Below are 19072 nucleotides of genomic sequence, written 5' to 3'. Positions count from 1 at the left end.
CAGAACCACGTCTGTGTGACTGTTCACAACCACACACACTCCTTTAGAGACTGTGAATTAAATACACGCCATTTAGAGACGAGGACTTGTGGTAATTGAGAGCAGTGTGTATGAGCCAGGTCTGTCCTCATACAAAGAGTTTACACCACAGAAGGAAACAGGATTAAATGTATTACTGAACCTAGAAAGTAGTTTTTAAAATGTAAACATTAAAGCACAGAAAGATTCAGGGGAGAAGATGGCATTAAATCCAGCAGGTTGAATGAAAGACGATAAGATTACTGTGTGAAACTGTTCCATAGCGTTCCATACCTGCAAGAGCCGTTTGTGTGATCTTTCCCCAAATCAAATGTACCTGGAGAAAAAACACTTCTAAAATGAAGCGAACAGCTTTTAAGGTTCAGAAGTTAAATTTGAAACACACATAAAATTTGTCTTCTGCTGCACTGATGAAGTTTCAGGATGGTGAACATTACATTTCCAGCTGTTTGTGTACCTGATTTTAACTTTCATCCTTTATTTACAGCATTTTTCAGATAGTTTTTAAATTTAGAATAGAATAGAAATACTTGATTAATCCCAGAAGAAAATTCCTCTCAGCATCGATCCTCACAGAATTAATAGGAAGTTCAATATGGAATAAAACAGGATACAAATTCAATATGAATATATTCCAAGGATTAACAGTGACTAATATAAACATAGAAAGGATGAAATAAACAAAAAAAAAACAACAAATAATGCTTCCAGGTAGAAGTTAGTCTCTTGTCCACACACCTGAGTGTGTTTCTGGACAGGTATGGAGTTGGAAGGTCATGAGAAAAAGCCCCGACTGTGGTTTGGGAGCCTTTTCTTTTTCCACAGGCACTTCTCTGTGCTGCTCTCCTACACCCATCTACAGCTGATTTAGGTCTTTGAACACCTTCAGCCTCTTTAATGAGTCCAAGCCTCATCACCATGATGACTACATGCATACTGAAAGATTCAAAACTCATCTGTGGATATCCTATTTGTTCTACATCATAAGTGCTTAGCCCGCCTACGGGCTTCGCTATGGGGACCTCATCCTCTCGACCAATCACTGACGCAAAAAGGAAGCTTGACACACCAATCCGCTACGCGCAATGGTGCAGCAACACGCCCCATGCCGAGGGTATATAACCTCAAGGGGCTTACTGCAAATCCTTCTTCTTCCTCAGTACTTCACGAGACTCGAAGCTTTCTCCGGATTAAGACCACGGATCAAGACATGGATTCACCGGCCTGCAACCAGTCGCCATCGGGCGTCGGGTCTTTCACCTGCCAATCTGCGAGGGAGATCATCACGAGCGCTGCTTCCTCTGCCTCGGCCAGCAGCATCACCGCCAGCGGTCCTCCTGCCTGGCCTGCCTCGCGCTGCCACCAGACGAGCTTCACAGTCGAACCGTCTTCGTGGGAGACACCTCTCCGGTTCCGCCCGCAAGGACGCTGTGGATGTCACCGCCCCCGCCGCCGACAAGTGGGGCAATGCCGTTGGCAGCATCAGCAGCAGAGTTCCTGCTTCGACGACTGCAGCAGCCTCCGGAGCCAGCTCAACGCGATTTTGCACTCGGGCTAGCAACCCAGTCACGGACTTGGTCCTGGACTGCGGTGTTATGTCCCGCTGTGCGGAAAGATTGGGGTACGCAGCTCACCGCCAAGGGCGCGGTGAAAGGCTACCGCGAATATTCCTGCATGGACGGCTGGTCGCCGGTCCCCGGAGTGCCTGCAATAGAGGACTCCGTGAGACTGTGCCTTCTCCCCAAGTCCTCCGCCTGGACAGACGGAAAGCCCATGCTGCCGTCTGAGAGAGACAGGCGACCTTCCTGGATCGTGGTTACGCCAGCCGCAATCAAGTATTCACCCTGGCTAACAACATGACCATCCTGCTGGGCTCTGTGGATAAGATCTGCCACGAGAGGTCCCAGCTCACTCCAGACGACATCGAGGAAATCCAGAACGCGGCCGAGGTCCTCATGCGGATGTGCAGAGCCATCGCCATCAACAACGGAGGCCACGTCATGGCAAGCGCACAGCTCGCCATGAGGCACCTGTGGCTTGGCCTGTCCTCACTGTCTGACCTGGACCAGCGGGGAGTCCTGGGCCTCCGCCTGTCCACCTCCTCTCTCTTCGGGCCGTCTCCCGAGGCCGGGAGGACGAGTGGGCCGTCCCCCCTGGCCATAGTGCAACCACTCACGCTCCGTTTTCACACGTGGCGTGTCATGTTGGGTCCGCTTTCTCCCTGGCTGTCCAGGACACTGAGAAACGGTTACGCCCTACAATTCGCCTGCTGCCCGCCTCTCTGCAGTGGGGTCCTTCGTACACGGGTCGCATGCCCTGCGGGGGCGGCCGCTCTCGAAGTGGAAATAGCCTCACTCCTCCGCCGGGGTGCAGTCACGGAGCTGAGCGCGGAAGAGGTGCACTCGGGCTTCTATTCCCCCTACTTCTTGGTTCCCAGTCGCCAGGGAGATCATCACGAGATCTTCCCAAGAAGTCCAGGGGAGTGAGACCCATTTTGGACCTGCGGGTCCTCAACACTCACATAGCCACCAGGAGGTTCCGCATGCTGACGGTCAAACACCTCCTGGAGTGCATCCAACCCGGGGACTGGATGACCTCGGTCGACCTGACCGACGCTTACTTCCACATCCCCATTCTGAGGAGGCACAGGCCTTTCCTCAGGTTCGCCGTGGGAGACAGGTGTTTTCAATACACCCGGCTCCCTTTCAGCTATTCTCTCGCTCCTCGCACAATCACCAAGTGTGTCGAAGCAGCGCTGGAGCCCCTCCGTCGTCGTGGTTTGAGGATCCTCACCTACATCGACGACTGGCTCATACTGGCGTCTTCCCAGCAGGAGGCTTTGCTACACATGACTCAGGTCCTGCACCACATCGAGCTCCTGGGGTTCACGGTGAACCAACACAAGCGCGCGCTCACCCCAGCTCAGCGGACGGCTTACCTGGGGTTGGAGCTGGATACGCTCTCCATGACGGCCCGCCTCTCTGAGGAGAGACGAACCTGCCTGCTCTCGGCCTTGAGGTCTGCGATGACCACGCCCCTGGTCAGGGTCCAACTGATCAGAACCGTCCTGGGTTTTATGGCTGCTGCCCACCCAGTGGTTCGGTAGGGCCTCCTGCACATGCGCAGGCTGCAACGGAGGTTCGCACGCCACCGCTGCGTGGGGGCGCGGGACGGTCGCAGAAGGCTCCCGATCCCGCCCCACGCACGCCAGGATTTCGTCTATTGGATGGATCCGGCTCTCCTGACGCAAGGAGTCCCCCTGGGCTGCGTGTCGCATCGCGTCGAGGTGTTCACGGATGCGTCTCTCACGGATGGGGAGGCACCCTAGACCACCACGCGGTGGGCGGTGCTTGGGATTCCACTCCCATTCACATCAATGTGCTGGAAATGACTGCGGTGCAGAAGGTTCTGCTCCATTTCCAGGCCAGGCTGAAGGACAGCCACGTGCTCGTCAGGTCGGACAACACCACGGCGTACCTGAACAGGCAGGGGGGGACTCGGTACCCGCTTCTTCACCGCAAAGCGGCGGAGATCCTCCTGTGGGTGGACCAGCACCTCGCGTCTCTCAGAGCGCGACAGTGCCCAGGGTTCTCAGCGTCGGTGCGGACAGGATGCCCTGGGGAGGCCCACTCCACGACGAGTGGGACCTGTCCCCATGGGTCGCAGCCCAGCTTTGACGCCGGTTCGGACACTCAGTGGCAGACCTTTTCGCCAGTGCAGAGAACGCACAGTGCCTACTCTGGGTCTCGCTCAGGTCGTCAGACGGAGCCCCTCTAGGAGTAGACGCCTTCGCACACAGGAGCTGGCCTCCGGGCCTCCTGTATGCGTTCCCTCCAGCCCACCTCTTGACCCCGCTACTGCACCGGGTGAGGGTGCACAGTCTCCACATGATTGTGGTGGCTCCGGACACCCCGAGTGCGCGGTGGTTTCCGGACCTGGTTCAGTTGGTGGTCTGGGACCCATGGTTGATTCCCGACGGGCCCGACATGCTGCTGCAAGCAGGGGGCGCCCTTCGTTCCCGCCCCTTCCTGGGTGGGAGGCTCCTGGTTTGGAGGCTGAGCGGGTGAGGCTAGTGGAACTAGATCTCCCCCCAGCGGTGGTGTCCACCATCCAGAATGCCAGGGCCCCCTCCACTGTCAAGGCCTACAGGTCTCGGTGGCAGCTCTTCACATCGTGGTGCTCGGAGAGGGGCTTAGACCCGGTCTCCTGCGTCATTGGTGGAGTTTTGGAGTTCCTCCAGACCCTGCTGGACAGCGGCTGTGCTGCATCCACTCTTGTGGTGTTTGCATCAGCTATCGCGGTGGGCCATGGCAGCTTCGGCCGCTTCTAGGCGCGCAGCCATCTGCTTGTGAAGCGGTTTCTGCACGGGGCGTGTCGGCTTCGGCCACCCCCCAGGCATGTGGTCTTCCCGTGGGACCTTCACATTGTGTTGGAGGGTCTTAAGGGACCCCCCTTCGAGCCTTTGGAGGACCGCTTTCTCTCCTTCAAGGCCGCCATCTTGTTAGCGCTAGCATCCGCCAAGAGAGTTGGGGATCTCTGCGCCTTGTCGGTCCACCCATCCTGCATGTTGTTTCAGCGAGGATTGGGGACTCCTACATCTCTGGCCTAACCAGGCCTTTCATCCCAAGGTGATCACTTCGGACTTCCGGTCGCGAGTGATCAGGGTCAGGACGCTCACCTCCATGCCTGGCTCATCTGGGGACGACCCGCGGCTGGGGTTGTTGTGCCCGGTCAGGGCTCTGCGTCTTTATGTCCAGTGTACAGCTGGCTTTCGCACCACGGACAGCTGTTTGTGAGGTATGGAGCCCGGGGGCGTGGATCCCCGCTGACCTCTCAGCGTCTAGCCCACTGGGTGGGGGCCGCTATTGCAGCTGCCTACGAGGCACAGAATCTTCCGCCAACGGTGGTGATTCATGCTCATTCCACACGGCGTGTGGCTGCCTCTGCGGCCCTGTGCAGGGGTGTCACGGTGGGTGACATCTGCCAGGCTGCCTCCTGGGCCTCTGCGTCCACCTTTGTGCGCTCATTTCTGTTGGATATGTGCACAGACTCTGTGGCCATGTCGGTTTTTAGCGCTAACAGAGGTTCGGTCGCTTAACCGTTTCGGTCCTCTGGCCTGTCTCCGCGTCCCTGGGGGGGCCGCGGTCTGGGGCTTTCCCGCCTGTCGTTCGGCTGTGCCGCGGCCGGCGTATGTGTCGCTGTGGCGATGCTTGTTCACGTCGCGGGCTGTGCTTGGCACATGGCTGCCCGCCTCGTTCTTCGGGAGTTCTACGATCGTTCTGGACGTATGGTTTGTTACTTCCGTCCTACGCACCAATCCTGTCAGCATGTCAGCTGGGAGTACATTCATCCCTACGGCCTTCGCCTTTGGTGAGTACCCCATAGCGAAGCCCATAGACGGGCTAAGCACTTATGATGTAGAATTAGTAGTTACTGGACGTAACTCCAGTTCTACGAATAAGTGCGTGCCCGCCTACCAGCTGGCTCAGCTGTCTGCTTCCTTACTTTTCATCAGAAGAAGGATTTGCAGAAGGCCCCTTGAGGTTATATACCCTTGGCAGGGGGCGTGGCGCTGCGCCGTCGCGCATAGGGGATTGGTGCATCAAGCTTCCTTTTTGTCTCAGTGATTGGTCGAGAGGACTGAGGTCCCCATAATGAAGCCCGTAGGCGGGCACGCACTTATTCGTAGAACTGGAGTTACGTCCAGTAACTACTAAGTTCTTCAATCTGAGGAATCGCTTCTTAAGGTAATGACTATGTTTGTCCTTTATTTTACACTGCAGCCCTTCCTGGGTTGTCTAGTCTGAGTCCTGGAATCTCTCCAGACCTGAATCTCATAGCAAACCTCAGGGATGAGCTGAGTGGCCGTATGGAGGCTGGTAACTCTGCACCCAGGACCTGAATGAGCTGAATGCAGCGCTGCAAGGGGAGCTGCACGCCGTGCATCAGCAGACAATAAGTCCATTTGTGACCAGCAGGAGACTCTTTGTCAAGCTGTAGTTGATGCTGGAGGTCACATGACAAGCTACTGAAACGTGGACTTTTTTGTGGTCCATTGATGTTGACTATTGTTTCAACAAATAACGAAATAAATATTTTTTTCTGGGTTTAAAAGAGTATCTCTACAAGGTTTGAGACGATGAACTCACCTTTGATTGCTTCCTAAACGCCCTGCTTTTATGTTATAATATCACAGTACTAACAGTGTGTTGATGATGCATGTTTGGTGAGTGGGCCGGTTCAACACTGTAACACTGTTCACCGCTTTGTGCTTCATTTAGCGACACGTGAAGCATTAAGATGGTCAGAATGGCGTATTTAAGTGTCCTTTCGCAACAAAAGGAAGCTGTCAGTCACATCATTAGATTCGTTTTAACTTTGACTTTATTGTGCTCTTATTTTGTAAGTGGTGTCAGTGTTCAGACCGGAAGCGGAAGTGATGTGGCCTGCTGTTTGTGCAGGTGATGGTCGGTCCGGAGTTTATCTGTCTCCATCTTTCCTGCTGCCCCCTCCACCCCCTCTCTAGCGCGGTGACGGAGCGCTAGGACCCCGGGCCTCGGTCCATGGTGAGCGGCGGTCCTCCGGCGGGGAGCCGCGGCCGTTCGGCGGCGGAGTGACACCGGGAGGCTCTCCGGACGCGGCGCCGAGGCCTACCTGTGATGCTAACGCGTTAGCCGCTAGCGCCGTGACGGAGCTGCAGGTGGAGGCGGTGACTGGCGGCAGTGTGGCGGACATGTCCAGGTCTGCCGTCCCCCCTCAGAGACGCCAGTCCGAGTCCAGTGTCTGATGCGGCCCCAGCCCCCCTCAGCCCCCTGAAGCGAGCCCCTGGTCCCGGACCCTCCTGCCGCTGAAGATGTGGCTCAAGCTCTTCTTCCTGCTGCTGTACTTCGTGGTGCTGTTCGTCCTGGCCCGGCTCTTCGACGCCGTGGTCTGGTACGACACCGGCGTGTTCGCCTCCCAGCTGGTGGACCCGGTCACCCTGAGCTACAAGAAGCTCAAAACCATCTTGGAGTGTCGAGGGCTGGGGCACTCCGGCCTGGCCGAGAAGAAGGACGTCAGTGAGCTGGTGGAGAAGTCAGGTAAACACTGTCAGCACCGGGGGTCCCTGAGGCCGACCCTTGACCCCATCAGCGCCCTCAGGTGGCTGTCCGCCGGGGCCTATGAACAAGACAGAGATGTGGATGAAGTAATGAAGCAGTGGAACAGTCCAGTAAAGCTTCACAGGTTTTCCTGTCAGTGTGAGACGCCAACAGTTGACACTCATTTTGAAATTCACTTTAAAAAAACAAAGTCAAGGAGCTGTTCCCTTTCCAAAACACTCACGTGATCAAATAAAGGAAAACAAATAGTTGTCTGGTTCAGATGGGCTCCAGCTGTTATTTGGAAGTACAAATGTCACAGCCTGGGGACATCAGCATCGCCAGAGTGTTTGTTTACCCTCGGCCAGTGCGTCCTGGTGTTTCAGTGAGGAGCTCGTGGTAATCTGTGTTGCAGATCACAGTTCGTTAACCGTTGTTCAAACACGTGGGGTCGTTTTTCTGAAGGGGAACCAGCTGCTGGCTCCGCTGTAACCTGCTTTCTCTGACGCTCCCTGCAGGAGAGCTGACCCAGGGCGAGCTCTACTCGGCCATCAAGAAGGTGAACGAGCAGACCGAGGCGGGAGACTCCAGCACCACGCACTTCAGCGGAGAGATGCACTTCTACGAGCTGGTGGAGGACACCAAGGACGGCATCTGGCTGGTGCAGGTACTCTGTCCTGAAGGGAAGCTTTGTTCTTCTGGCCTGCAGTGGCGGACACACAGCCTTTATACATGTTTTACTGAATGCAGTTCATGTACCATCTTACAGGGGGCGCTGCAGCTCACTCCACTTCCCTCAGACTTCATGGAACTGTTTCACAACTATATTTCATATTTTTGGTTTCTGTTCATCCAACATGACTGAAAAAAAACATTTTTTCTTTTACCTTTATTTTCAGAGATGTTTCAGATATTTTTGCTGAAAGAAAATTTATTATGTGAACAGTCTTCAGAGTTTTGTCCTCTTATTGATTAAATTAAGCAAACTTTTACATGTTGATTGTTAGCGTCACAGCTCTGAATGACGCTCCAGTGTCTCTGTTCGGGTCTGATTTCCTCCATCGTCGTCTCCATTGCCTCATCTGGGCTGAAGGACGTGCCATTGCTTCGTCTCTGTTGATAGGAGGATCTGCACTCGGTGTGCTGTGTTCAAGGACCTGTGTGTAGTAACAATGTGTCCTGTCCTGATCTGTCCCTGTCCTGTCCTGTCTGACCCTCAGGTAATCGCCCAGGACCGCCAGGCTCTGCTGGGTCAGTACGACTGGGGGAAGATGGTGCAGAAAGTGTCTCAGTTTGGGATCAGGACAGGAACCTTTAACTGCTCCAATGACTACAGGTGAGAGTTTTCTGGACGCCACAGCTCACAGAGACGAGTCGGAGGAAGCGCTGAAGTCGCTGGAATCACTGAATCATGTGTCCCGTCCAGCAATCAGTCTCAGCTGCAGCTTGTATTTTGAAGCTCAGATGCACGTTGTTGGCGCTGGCGTTTCCTCAGGTCGTGCATCAGGAGAGGCTGGCAGCGCTCCACGCTCATCATGTCCGTCCCTCAGACCTCGTCCTCCAAGGGTAAAGTCATGCTGAAGGAGTACGACGGCCGGCGCATCGAGCCGGAGCACATCTTCCGCTGGATGACGTCGCACGTGGCCCACCGCGTCAAGACGCTGCGCCACTCCCAGCGGCTGATGGAGGAGTGGCGTCCGGACCCCGCCCACCCCGTCAAGATGTTCCTGTTCGCCCGCCTGCCGCAGCCGCCCGCCTTCTTCTCCTCGCTGTCGGTCAAGTTCACCGGCAGGATCGAGTTCATCTTCGTGGACGTGCGTCACTGGGACAACCACAGCAGCCTGGCGGAGATCGGCGTGACGCACAGCCCCGCCTACATCCTCAAGATGCCCGAGGGCATCTATCGCTATGGCAACAGGTGAGGATTTGCCCCGGGGCCGAGTTGCTGTCGTTTGGAGACGTCCCGTGACATACCTCCCGTGTCGTCCTTGTAGCACCGGAGAGTTCCTGTCCCTCGCCGCCATGGACACCTTCCTGCGGTCCGTCCAGCCGGAGGTCAACGACCTGTTCGTCCTCAGCCTGGTGCTCATCAACCTGCTGGCCTGGATGGATCTGTTCATCACACAGGTGGAGCCTCTCCTCCGCTCTTTACTCCAGCAGGCAGGAAGTGGAGACAGCAGGACACTCTGAGGACAGCTGCTCTGGAGGGACTGCTGTCTCCTGGAGATCGAGTGTGGATGTTTCCTCTCAGTAAATTAATTCTTTAAAGTTCTTCAGTTCCAGCTGGCTCACTCGTTCACTCCTCTGTCTCAGACGACTGTGCTGCACATCTGAAACTGAGTGTTTGCACGGCGCCGTCTCGTTTGTGTGTCCAGGGAGCAGCGGTGAAGCGGTTTGTGGTTCTGATCCGAACACTGGGGACGTATAACTCCATCCTGCTGGTGTCCTGGCTGCCTGTGCTGGTAGGACGCCTCCCACACCACTGCACACACACCGAGGGACAAACCTGCTGTTTTCTTCTGACCACAGGACTCTTTCCACTGTGAAATATTCAGCTCGTGGTGTGCTGCTTCACCTTCACTGTCTTCACACCGGAAGGATTATAAACCAGCTGGACTCTTTTTCAGTACACCAGGAAAAAAGATCAGATTTTTTATGGTCTGATGAGTTTAAAGAGGTCGTGACACCAAAACATGTTTAAAAGGAGCAGTAGAAATAAATAATGTACATAAAGCATCGTAGTTGTTCTGCTGTTGAAATCAAATGAGGATCCTCAAGCGCCGCCAGGCGAGCTTTCTGGACGACCGCCATCTTGGCCGAGACGTCGCGACGAGAACTGACCTGAGACCACAGCCATGACACTGAGGACTGGAGTATTTCTGACTTTTCAGGCTGTTCTTCAGTAGTAAGAAGTCGAGTGAGAGAGTGTTGGAGGGAGCGTCAGGCAGTGCTTTTTCAGTTGATCATGTAGGATTTAGTGACTTATGGTTATATCAGATCATCCACCTCAAATAAATCTGCCTTTCACTCTTATTGTTACTGCACATGGTCCCTGTTCCCCCCCTCTGACCTGTGCCTCCCCGTTTCAGGCTCTGCTTCAGCTGCCCTACCTGGACTCGCTGTACGGCTACAGCCTGAAGCTGCTGCGCTACGCCGACACCACCACGCTGGCCAGCCTGGTGAGAGCCGACTGGACCTTCTACTCCTCGCACCCGGCCCTCTTCCTGTCCACCTACCTGGCCCACGGCCTCCTGGTCGACTACTTTGAGAAGAAGCGGCGCTGCGGCGCCCGCGGCCTGGACGACAGCAGCTCCAACCTGGAGTGGCTGGCCAGCCTGTGGGACTGGTACACGTCCTACCTGCTCCACCCCATCGCCTCGCTGCAGCAGCTACCGTCGGACCACTCGGACTGGGAGGAGGACCCCAACTTCCTGTTTGAGCGCCTGGCTTTCCCGGACCTGTGGCTCCGCCCCTTAGTAGACGTGGACTACATAAAGGAGCTTCCTACGTGGAGGCTGCGTCCGGCGCTCCAGGACGAACCCTCTGGACCGGAGGACGGGGACAGCTCGGACTCGGACAGCAGAGGGCGCCGTGCCCCGGGCGCTGGCGGACCCGGCCGCAGGCGCTCGCCCTCGCCCTCCCCCGAAGGCGCGCAGGAGGACCGCCCCGCCCACCAGCCGCACTGCGATTGGTCGGCGTGGCCCCGCGACATGCTGCCCTGCTCGGAGTGCGTGGTGTGCCTGGAGAACTTTGCGAGCGAGGAGCTGCTCATGGGCCTGCCCTGCGGCCACGCCTTCCACCACCAGTGCATCGTGGTGTGGCTGGCGGCGGGCCGGCACTGCTGCCCCGTGTGCCGCTGGCCCAGCTACAAGAAGAGACCGCACCGAGCGCCGCAGGACCTGTCCAGCTAGGCACTGCGCCGTCCTGCAGACTGTGGAGGGACTGTCGCTGGGAGCTCAGGCTGCTGTTACACCGGACTGGCCCAGTGGGCGGGGCCACACTAAAATATGTAGTGCAATAAAAGTTCTAATTCTAGTTTGATTTTCTCTCCAGAGACATTTTCCTCACACGTCATGTGACGCTGAACTACAGACACTCGGTGGTGAAGAGGACGTGCATGCTGTCCACTCCATTCTGTGTCATTGATCAATACTAGAAGCTGTATGTGTGTGTGTGTGTGTGTGTGTGTGTGTATGCGCGCGTGTCTCATCCAACTGAAGGGTAACTTAGAAAGCTGCTTTTGTAATCTAACACTTTGATTTGCATGATGTTGGTAAGGATGTTCTGTCCTGGCTCCTGGCTGCCGTGGTTTCAGCCCGTCTGTCTGGAGACCGTCTGAGCGAGTCGTTTGGAGAGGAGCTGAGTTAGTGATGTTTTGAAACTGTGCTCACATCGCGCTTATTGTTTCATCACCGTCTCAGAAGGAAGCTACAACACTGTGTGAGGGGAAGGTCTTTCATATCGCACAGATTCAGACTTCATGACCAAAAGAACTGTTTTTGTCCCATTTTCACCAAATAAAATGTGTCTGGAAAACTGTGTTTGAATACTTGAACTGCAGGCCTGAAAGTTGTTCTGCTTGATTTTCCGAAAGTCTAACTCAAGTTGAATTCATCAAGTCTCAGAACTAGGATTACAGTAGAATAGAAATACTTTAATTTGATATTTAACCCAGTTTAGAAACAGTTTTATCTCTTTAATCCTTTTTGCACATCAGGTCTGAACAGAGGGAAGAATCAATTCCCCGATATGGACGTGGTGTGTCAGGGGTGTGAAGGCTGGATTGATGGTCTCTGCTGGGTTTTGTCTCCCTCCAGTGGCGGCGTCTCTTTCCTCCTCCTCTTGGCTGAAGATCACACATTACAAAGAAACAAAGAGCTTCACTCTAAATGAGTTGACAAGTGGAAATATAAAACATTTCACAGAAATATTATAGTAATTATAGTAATCAAGCTGAAAAAGTGTTTTCCCCTGGGTAGAGGCCCAAGGAGCCTTTTTTATAGTTTTTTACAGATCTTTCAATGAATGATTGAAGTGAATTGAATGTTGCCTCTGTGTGAGCAGAGACAGCAGGTGGACACACTCCTGTCCTCAGATGGAACAGCTTCCTCATGCTGGACCCAGAGGAGGTGAGCAAAACAGCTCTTTATCTGCTGCTGCTGCTGATTCCACCTTTCCCAGGGTCAGTCGTTGCTACGTCGGAGCCTGTCTTCTGTGCTGATCACAGACTGAGGTTTGTTGTGAAGGTGGGTGTCTCTGACGTCGGGGTGGCACAGTGGAATACTGAGGATAACACACACCTCTGACCTGGACCGAGACGGATTATCATTTTGGAAACTGATCTCTGAGCCACTGCCTGGACGCCTCGTGTCCCACAAGCCCACCTCCTGAGCAAGCTCTTGAACCGCGTTCAGCCATCCCTGCCCTGGCCGCCTACTGGTCTGCCCCTCTTTCAGGGTGCCTCAGCCCTTTCTGGCCCCACAGAGGAGACCCCAGGCTAAGAGCATGATGTTTCAGACATCTTTAGTTCATTGAGCCTGGACCATGGTCTCAACTGGACTCATCACAGATACCTCTGGAAAGCTCTGGACGTGTTTGGTTGAGCTTCGTAGCTATGATCAAGGCTATGCAGCACCATGTCGAGAGTGTATTCTGCATTTCTAGAAAGGTTCTCCACCACCAAGCAGAACTGAGGCTCCACAGTGGAGAATCCCCCATAAAGCTGCTCGTCTGGAATCAGTGAATCAGTGTGTGATGAGTGTTTTTAATGTCGTCTGAGTGTGTGAGAGTCTCCATCAGGTTTTTACAGCTTTAACATGAGCTGCTTGGAAACAGAGTTTTTTTTCTTGTGCAGACTTCAGTAGGACGAACAAACAAGAGGGAATCGTTTATAGGTTTTAACAGACCAGGCAAAGTGTTAATGTACACAGGCAGAAAGAAAGAAATGACAAACAGATCCCAGCGTGATCACCACGGCGAGAGGCGGAGTGTTCTCAGAGCCATCTGCCCTTCAGGAAGTTCTTACCTTTGCTGCTCATACAGTTTAGGTTTTATTTTTTTATTTTTGTGCATTTTTGATTCCTCAACACAAGTCAGATTTTAACCCAACACTTTCACTCCCTCTACATCTCCCCCCTCTCTTCCTCTCCCTCCCTCTCTATACTTCCTCTGTCTGTCCCTCTCTTTCTTTCCCTCCACCCTCTCTCTCTCTCTCCACCTTCTCTCTCTCTCTCTCTCTCTCTCTCCCTCTGTCATCCTGCATTACATGTGGTGTTGCTCAGCTCTACAGATGCCTCTGGTTCTCCTGCTGCCTGTCTCTATTTCTCTGGTCCTCTGGTGCTCTGGTTGTCTGTTCTGTAGTTCCCCGGTTTATTGGCTGCCTGGTTCTGTAGTTCCCTGGTTGCCTGGTTCTGTAGTTGTTTGATTTGTTGGCTGCCTTGCTCTGTAGTTCCCTGGTTTGCTGACTGCCTGGTTCTGTAGTTGTCTGGTTTGCTGACTGCCTGGTTCTGTAGTTCCCTGGTTTGCTGACTGCCTGGTTCTGTAGTTGTCTGGTTTGCTGACTGCCTGGTTCTGTAGTTCCCTGGTTTGCTGACTGCCTGGTTCTGTAGTTCCCTGGTTTGCTGGCTGCCTGGTTCTGTAGTTGCATCCTGGACATTCCCTCCAGCAGCAGCAGACCTTGTGTGGACTCTACTCCTCAGTGACAGCAGAGGATCCAGGAGGACTGACGGACGTTGACGTCTGGAGCTCAGACAGCAGCGTGTCGGTGAAGCCTGACCCTGGTTTCCTGGAGAACATCTTTGACTGATCCGGCTCCAGCAGAACCAGACCGGACCCCTCGGTCCTGTGCAGGCTGGGAGGGTCTGTTTCTGATACAAGCTGCTGTTTGTTTCCTCTGTGAAACACTTTAATATCAGAGCTGCTGCAGAGCTGCCTGTGTGTGTGTGTGTGTGTGTGTGTGTGTGTGTGTGTGTGTGTGTGTGTGTGTGTGTGTGTGTGTGTGTGTGTGTGTGTGTGTGTGTGTGTGTGCGCAGCAGCTGCACTGCACATATCTCAGTGCTCAGTGTGGGTTATTCACAGTCCTGCTATGCAGACTGAGTGGAGCCACGCTCAGACGGCTCCTCTGTGAGCCCAACATGGAGGCAGCCAGAGACTCTCTCTCTCCGCACAGGAAAACTGCTCTGGGAAGCCGCTCTCACTCAGCTTTGTGCACTAATGTGGATTATTCAGCGTGCAGACAGAGCGGAGCCTGTAACTTCATGAAGCTCTCCTTTCTCTCTGTTTTTCTTCGGCATGCTTGATGGAGCTGCTGATGTGAAGGTTTGGAGACCAGCTTGCTTTCCACTGAACACTTGTTGGACCTGAAATTTTTGGGTCAGTCTCTCTTGGATTAACCTTTTTTCCCCTTGAACTGAACTTTTTGTAGTTTTTGTTTCCTGTCCTGTCTGTTCCCTGCACTGAGTGTGGAACCATGAAGAACCCTCTTCCACTGGACAGCGGCTGGAGCGCCGCCGTTCGCCAGGACACAGTGCTGGTCTCTGTGCCGGGCATCAACAAGAAGTTCAAGAGGAAGTCACGTGAGCCCAAGAGGCTGTTCACCGGCCCGGACCCTGAGAGGATGGGCGTGCTGGACGTGGATCCGGCGGACGACGGCAGGCTGGGGCCGGCGGCCGGCTCCGCGGCGGCGGAGGACGGCGTGGCCCCGGCTCACAGCGGCGCCATAGACATGAGGATCGGCATCAACGTGCCCGACCTCAGCTCCAAGGTGTCGGCGTTCGGCGGCGCCCCCTTCCCGGAGATCTCCCACTGGCCCCCCTCCATCTCCCAGCCTCTGTCCAACAGACTGAAGCTCAGCCTGCAGTCCACCTTCTCCCTCTCCGGTGGCAGCGCTCGCTCGCCCGGCCATCAGGCCTTCCCCGGCCAGCCCGTGGACCTGGACCTCCCCAGAGCTTCGCAGTCCTCCCAGTGTCACCAGCACACGGAGCCCCCTGCTGCCCCCGCCAAGGTAAACACCGGCGCCGGCCCCTTGACAGAAAACCAACCAGAGGCCATCACAGTATGAGGCCGCTTCCATTCTGAGGATGCTGACCGGCTCTGACCCGCCACAGGGTCCAGCCCGGCCTGCAGGGTGCATGATGAGGAGGAGGTCTCATGGATCCACTGTAAGCACTGACGTCCCCGTGCCGCTGCACCTGTCTGTCCCCAGGACTCTCCCAGGAAGCGGGTGGCGGCCGGCGCCGACGGCGTTCCTGAGGTCAAAGCCATCCAGCAGACCAGGAGGCTTCTGGCCAACGCCAGGGAGCGCTCACGAGTACACACCATCAGCGCTGCCTTCGAGGCCCTGAGGAAGCAGGTGTGTGTGTGTGTGTGTGTGTGTGTGTGTGTGTGTGTGTGTGTGTGTGTTACATGATGTCAAAGTTATTGTCCCTTAAAAATGTCAAAATGTCCATAATTGATAAAAAGTCAGTTGAATGTAAAGCTTTCCACGGTGTAGCAGCAGAGCTGTGCAGACGCTGTATCTGAAGGTGGTTGTGATGCAGTTTGTTGAGCTGTGAGTTTGAATCTCAGCTGTGAAGCTACTGAACATCTTCACACCACAAACACACCGGGCAGGTCCAGTGGTTCACTGATGTTGGACAGACAGTGTTTAGAACCCTGCAGGCTTCCTGCGGCTCTGGTCGTGGACTCCTGCTCGCTCCACCAAGACCCTGAAAACACCAGATGACTCCTTCAGTTCATGAGCGGGATGAGAGCTGGAAATGGTATCTGACTGGCCTCGTGGTGCAGGAGATCAAACTGCACCCACCCTGACCCTAAAGCCTCCCTAGACCCGCAGGATCGTCCACAGTGAGACTCCTTGTGAGGGATGTCTTCAGCTGAAATGCCCGACTCTCCAATCGATGGATCAGTTTATATGTAAGGGAGTGAAGAGCGAGGAAGCAGAGTTGGGCTTTTACTGGTCCGGTCTATAAACCAGACGTAAGGATGCGTTTCTTCCCTCATCTGTCACTAACACCATCAGTCGCTGACTGGTGGGTGTGTGTGTGTGTGTGTGTGTGTGAGCTGTCTTCAGCAGCTGCTCTCGTCCTGTTGCCTGTCTCTCGCTGCAGCAGGCTGTAGAGCTGTATCCACTCAGTGAAGCCGTGCAGCATGTCGGAGACGCTGCTTTCTGCTTTCTGATCGGATTCATTTAATCAGCTGGAGTTTAATCACTTCTCAGTGTTTGATAGAATAAACCACCTGATCTGCATTGTTCTCTTGACGTGAAGACGTGTCAGTGGGAGTTCCAGAGGAGGCTCTAGCTGTGGTTTCTCCCCCTCTCCAGGTGCCTTGCTACTCTTACGGGCAGAAGCTGTCCAAGCTGGCGATCCTCCGCATCGCCTGTAACTACATCCTGTCCCTGGCTCAGCTGGCCGAGCTGGACTACAGTCCAGACCACAGCAGTCTCACCTTCTCCCAGTGTGTGGAGCAGTGCACCAGGACCCTGCAGGCCGAGGGCCGGAGCAAGAAGAGGAAGGTGAGCGTCTCCGCCGCCGTCACGGCGCTGAAAGTCACATGGGCGAGCCACTGTTCCAAACACAGCCTCTGGTTTGGAAGATAAAACACAAGTCAAACACAGCTGGTGCTGTGAAGCAGCTTGATGTGCTGGTTCCACTCCATGAAATATGTTGAAACCTGCCGAATTCACAGGTATTGCAGTTTTAACAGTCTTCCTGGAGCTCAGCTAAACGGTGGCTGCACGCTGGCGGGTAGAACGGACAGCTGTTTCAAAACGCCTTTCATGTGAACAATGACTGTTCTGGAGCAGTCAGCTGGAGTGAGCGAAGGAACAGATGCTGGGCGAGGGGAAGGAGGCCCGGCGCCGCGGCACGGCTCGCATTGTCCACCCAGAGCGCCCAGTCACCCACTGGCTGCAGAAAGGGTTAAAACGTCCAGATGTGCTGGACTGGAGCAGGGCTAGACCCCCCTAACCCCACCCCACCCTCAGACTGAGCAGGGCTCTGCTATCAGACAGCCCTGGAACCTGAAGAGACACTGTCCAAACCGCCATGTGAAAAAACCCTGAAAGTCAGTGGAAAGTTTGTTTGGTTTCCGCTGTAGATGTGCTGCTTGGAGAAAGCATCAACGAAAACAACAACAACAAAACAGAACAACATGCAAAGTAAAGCGAGAGGTTCTCATGAGGCTCATTCACAACACGCTGAAAGCTGCTCTCATGCAGCGCTTTCAGATGTAAACTAGCTGAGGGCTGTTTTCTGTGTGTGTGTGTGTGTGTGTGTGTGTGTGTGTGTGTGTGTGTGTGTGTGTTCTGAAAGTCCCAGACACCAGATGTTTAGAGTGAAAGGGAAGTGGAGCTGGCGCCACGAAGGGCAGAGGGCAGCTTGAAGGCACGCGAACTGAAACCACACACACTCATACACACACACACACTCACGCACACATGCACTCTTCACACACTTGGCACATTCCCCAGCAGCAGTCTCTCCAACACATTCCACAGCTCTGCCTCTCCAGGTCATCTGCTCCAGCAAGGAAGGAAAAAACACAGTCATCAGCAGCCTGTCAGACAGCAGCAGCTGTGTGTGTGTGTGTGTGTGTGTGTGTGTTTTATTCTCTTTGTGGGTTCAGAGCTAAACACTGAGGCACAGGTAGGATTTGGAGCAGAAAGACACATTTTTAACACTTTCCACCAAATCAAACATCTTTCCCCGTGTCACCCCCAGCGGGCCGGAGCGGTTCAGCGGCGTCACGATAGCCTTTAAATTTAAACTTTTATACAGTTTTTCTTTGTTGAGCTGTATACATGATGAAACTGTATATTTTTTCACTAAACTTGCAAAAATGACTCAAATCTCAACACAAAGCTGATTTTATTGAAATTCTCCTGTTCCTGTTGCATTGTGGGTGTTTTGGCTAATGCTAGTTAGCTAACATTCATGTCTTCATCGCTGATAGCTCAGCTACACTGTTTTAAAAAACAAACTCGGTGTTTAGTGTGAATGTTGTGGATGTCTGATGTCTGTCGATCGGAGCCTCATGCTGCTTTGAGGTTACACCTGATTCACCTTTTAATTTTCTCAAGCGTTTTACCTTTAAAGCCTTTTAGCCATGTTTTTTTAAACGATCATTTCAGCTGTCTGGTCAGTTTTCCATGTGTGATAATCCATCCTGTCAAGCATTCAGTGTTGCAGTGTTCAGAGTCCCTCCTGCTTCCGGGGCTGACCGCACTGTGGTTGGGTTGCTGCTGTCTGACTGTGACGGCTGTTGGACGTGTCCACAGGTGGGGAGAATGGTGGAGGACGTGTGAGCGTCTTCTGTCCACTGGGACCTGAACTCATCGCCACGGGACGCTCAGCTCATCTCTTCAGTTTGGAAGACAAACGTTCCCGTTTCACCGACAGGAAGTGGTGATTTACCGAGATCAGACTGGTGTTGACGTGCTGGACTGTGGCTCGCCGCCTCTATATACTGATAAATGTTCTGTCAGCTTAGTTTCATGACTTTTCTTGCATGGTTTGAGTTCCATTAGTGAAATGTTTTTCCAGGTTGTTGAGGTTAGAGAGCCAGTGTTCCAGGAATCAGCCGGACGAAGGAGGAACGTCAGGTCTGACACGGCCGTCAGTTTACTTCCCATCATGATGGACGGAGGCGGGATTACCTGGACTAATCCTGGCTGGCTGTCGCCTCATTGAACCTGTTGTCCAGTCGATTCCTTCTCATCCTGTCATTCCTTCATAGTTTTAATACAGAGACAACAGCTCCCTTGTGGGAATATTTTTGTGGCTATTTGTATGTTTTGCCGCCTCGGATTAATAAAAACTCGTTCTTCGAGCCAGTGGAGTGTTTGTTGTGTCCAGCAGCGTTTCAGTGACAGAAGAACATCAGATGGCTGTCAGCTGTTCAGAGAGCTCACTTCTCCAGACGCCATGTGAGAGTCAGCCGTTCACACCCGTCTC

The 19072-nt window shown here is 53.9% G+C and overlaps 2 protein-coding genes across 2 annotated transcripts; both read left to right on the top strand.

Annotated features, from left to right (window-relative positions):
• The first annotated feature begins 6466 nt into the window (after window positions 1-6466).
• rnf103 (ring finger protein 103) lies at window positions 6467-11648 on the top strand. Its single transcript, XM_030111020.1, has 7 exons — window positions 6467-7118; window positions 7637-7785; window positions 8339-8454; window positions 8614-9036; window positions 9113-9245; window positions 9494-9580; window positions 10208-11648. Exons 1-7 carry the CDS (start codon window positions 6893-6895, stop codon window positions 11027-11029), a joined length of 1956 nt encoding a protein of 651 aa, XP_029966880.1. The 5' UTR covers window positions 6467-6892; the 3' UTR covers window positions 11030-11648.
• A 2444-nt stretch (window positions 11649-14092) lies between these two features.
• On the top strand, window positions 14093-18933 carry atoh8 (atonal bHLH transcription factor 8). The gene is made up of 4 exons (XM_030104841.1): window positions 14093-15120; window positions 15322-15468; window positions 16441-16632; window positions 18397-18933. Exons 1-4 carry the CDS (start codon window positions 14587-14589, stop codon window positions 18421-18423), a joined length of 900 nt encoding a protein of 299 aa, XP_029960701.1. The 5' UTR covers window positions 14093-14586; the 3' UTR covers window positions 18424-18933.
• The last annotated feature ends 139 nt before the right edge of the window (window positions 18934-19072 follow it).

Source organism: Salarias fasciatus, chromosome 2 (genome assembly GCF_902148845.1).
Source record: "Salarias fasciatus chromosome 2, fSalaFa1.1, whole genome shotgun sequence".
Taxonomy (NCBI): Eukaryota; Metazoa; Chordata; class Actinopteri; order Blenniiformes; family Blenniidae; genus Salarias; species Salarias fasciatus.
Note: the sequence above shows the minus strand (reverse complement) of the source record. Positions and strands in the feature narration are given on the sequence as shown.

Excerpts from the sequence above, each read along its gene's own strand:
- atoh8 (XM_030104841.1), top strand. The coding sequence starts at position 14,587 with ATGAAGAACCCTCTTCCACTGGACAGCGGCTGGAGCGCCGCCGTTCGC. Across the intron at positions 15,121-15,321 it reads CCCCTGCTGCCCCCGCCAAG|GACTCTCCCAGGAAGCGGGT; the intron begins GTAAACACCGGC and ends GTCTGTCCCCAG. Across the intron at positions 16,633-18,396 it reads GCCGGAGCAAGAAGAGGAAG|GTGGGGAGAATGGTGGAGGA; the intron begins GTGAGCGTCTCC and ends ACGTGTCCACAG.
- rnf103 (XM_030111020.1), top strand. The coding sequence starts at position 6,893 with ATGTGGCTCAAGCTCTTCTTCCTGCTGCTGTACTTCGTGGTGCTGTTC. Across the intron at positions 7,119-7,636 it reads TGAGCTGGTGGAGAAGTCAG|GAGAGCTGACCCAGGGCGAG; the intron begins GTAAACACTGTC and ends CGCTCCCTGCAG. Across the intron at positions 7,786-8,338 it reads ACGGCATCTGGCTGGTGCAG|GTAATCGCCCAGGACCGCCA; the intron begins GTACTCTGTCCT and ends TCTGACCCTCAG.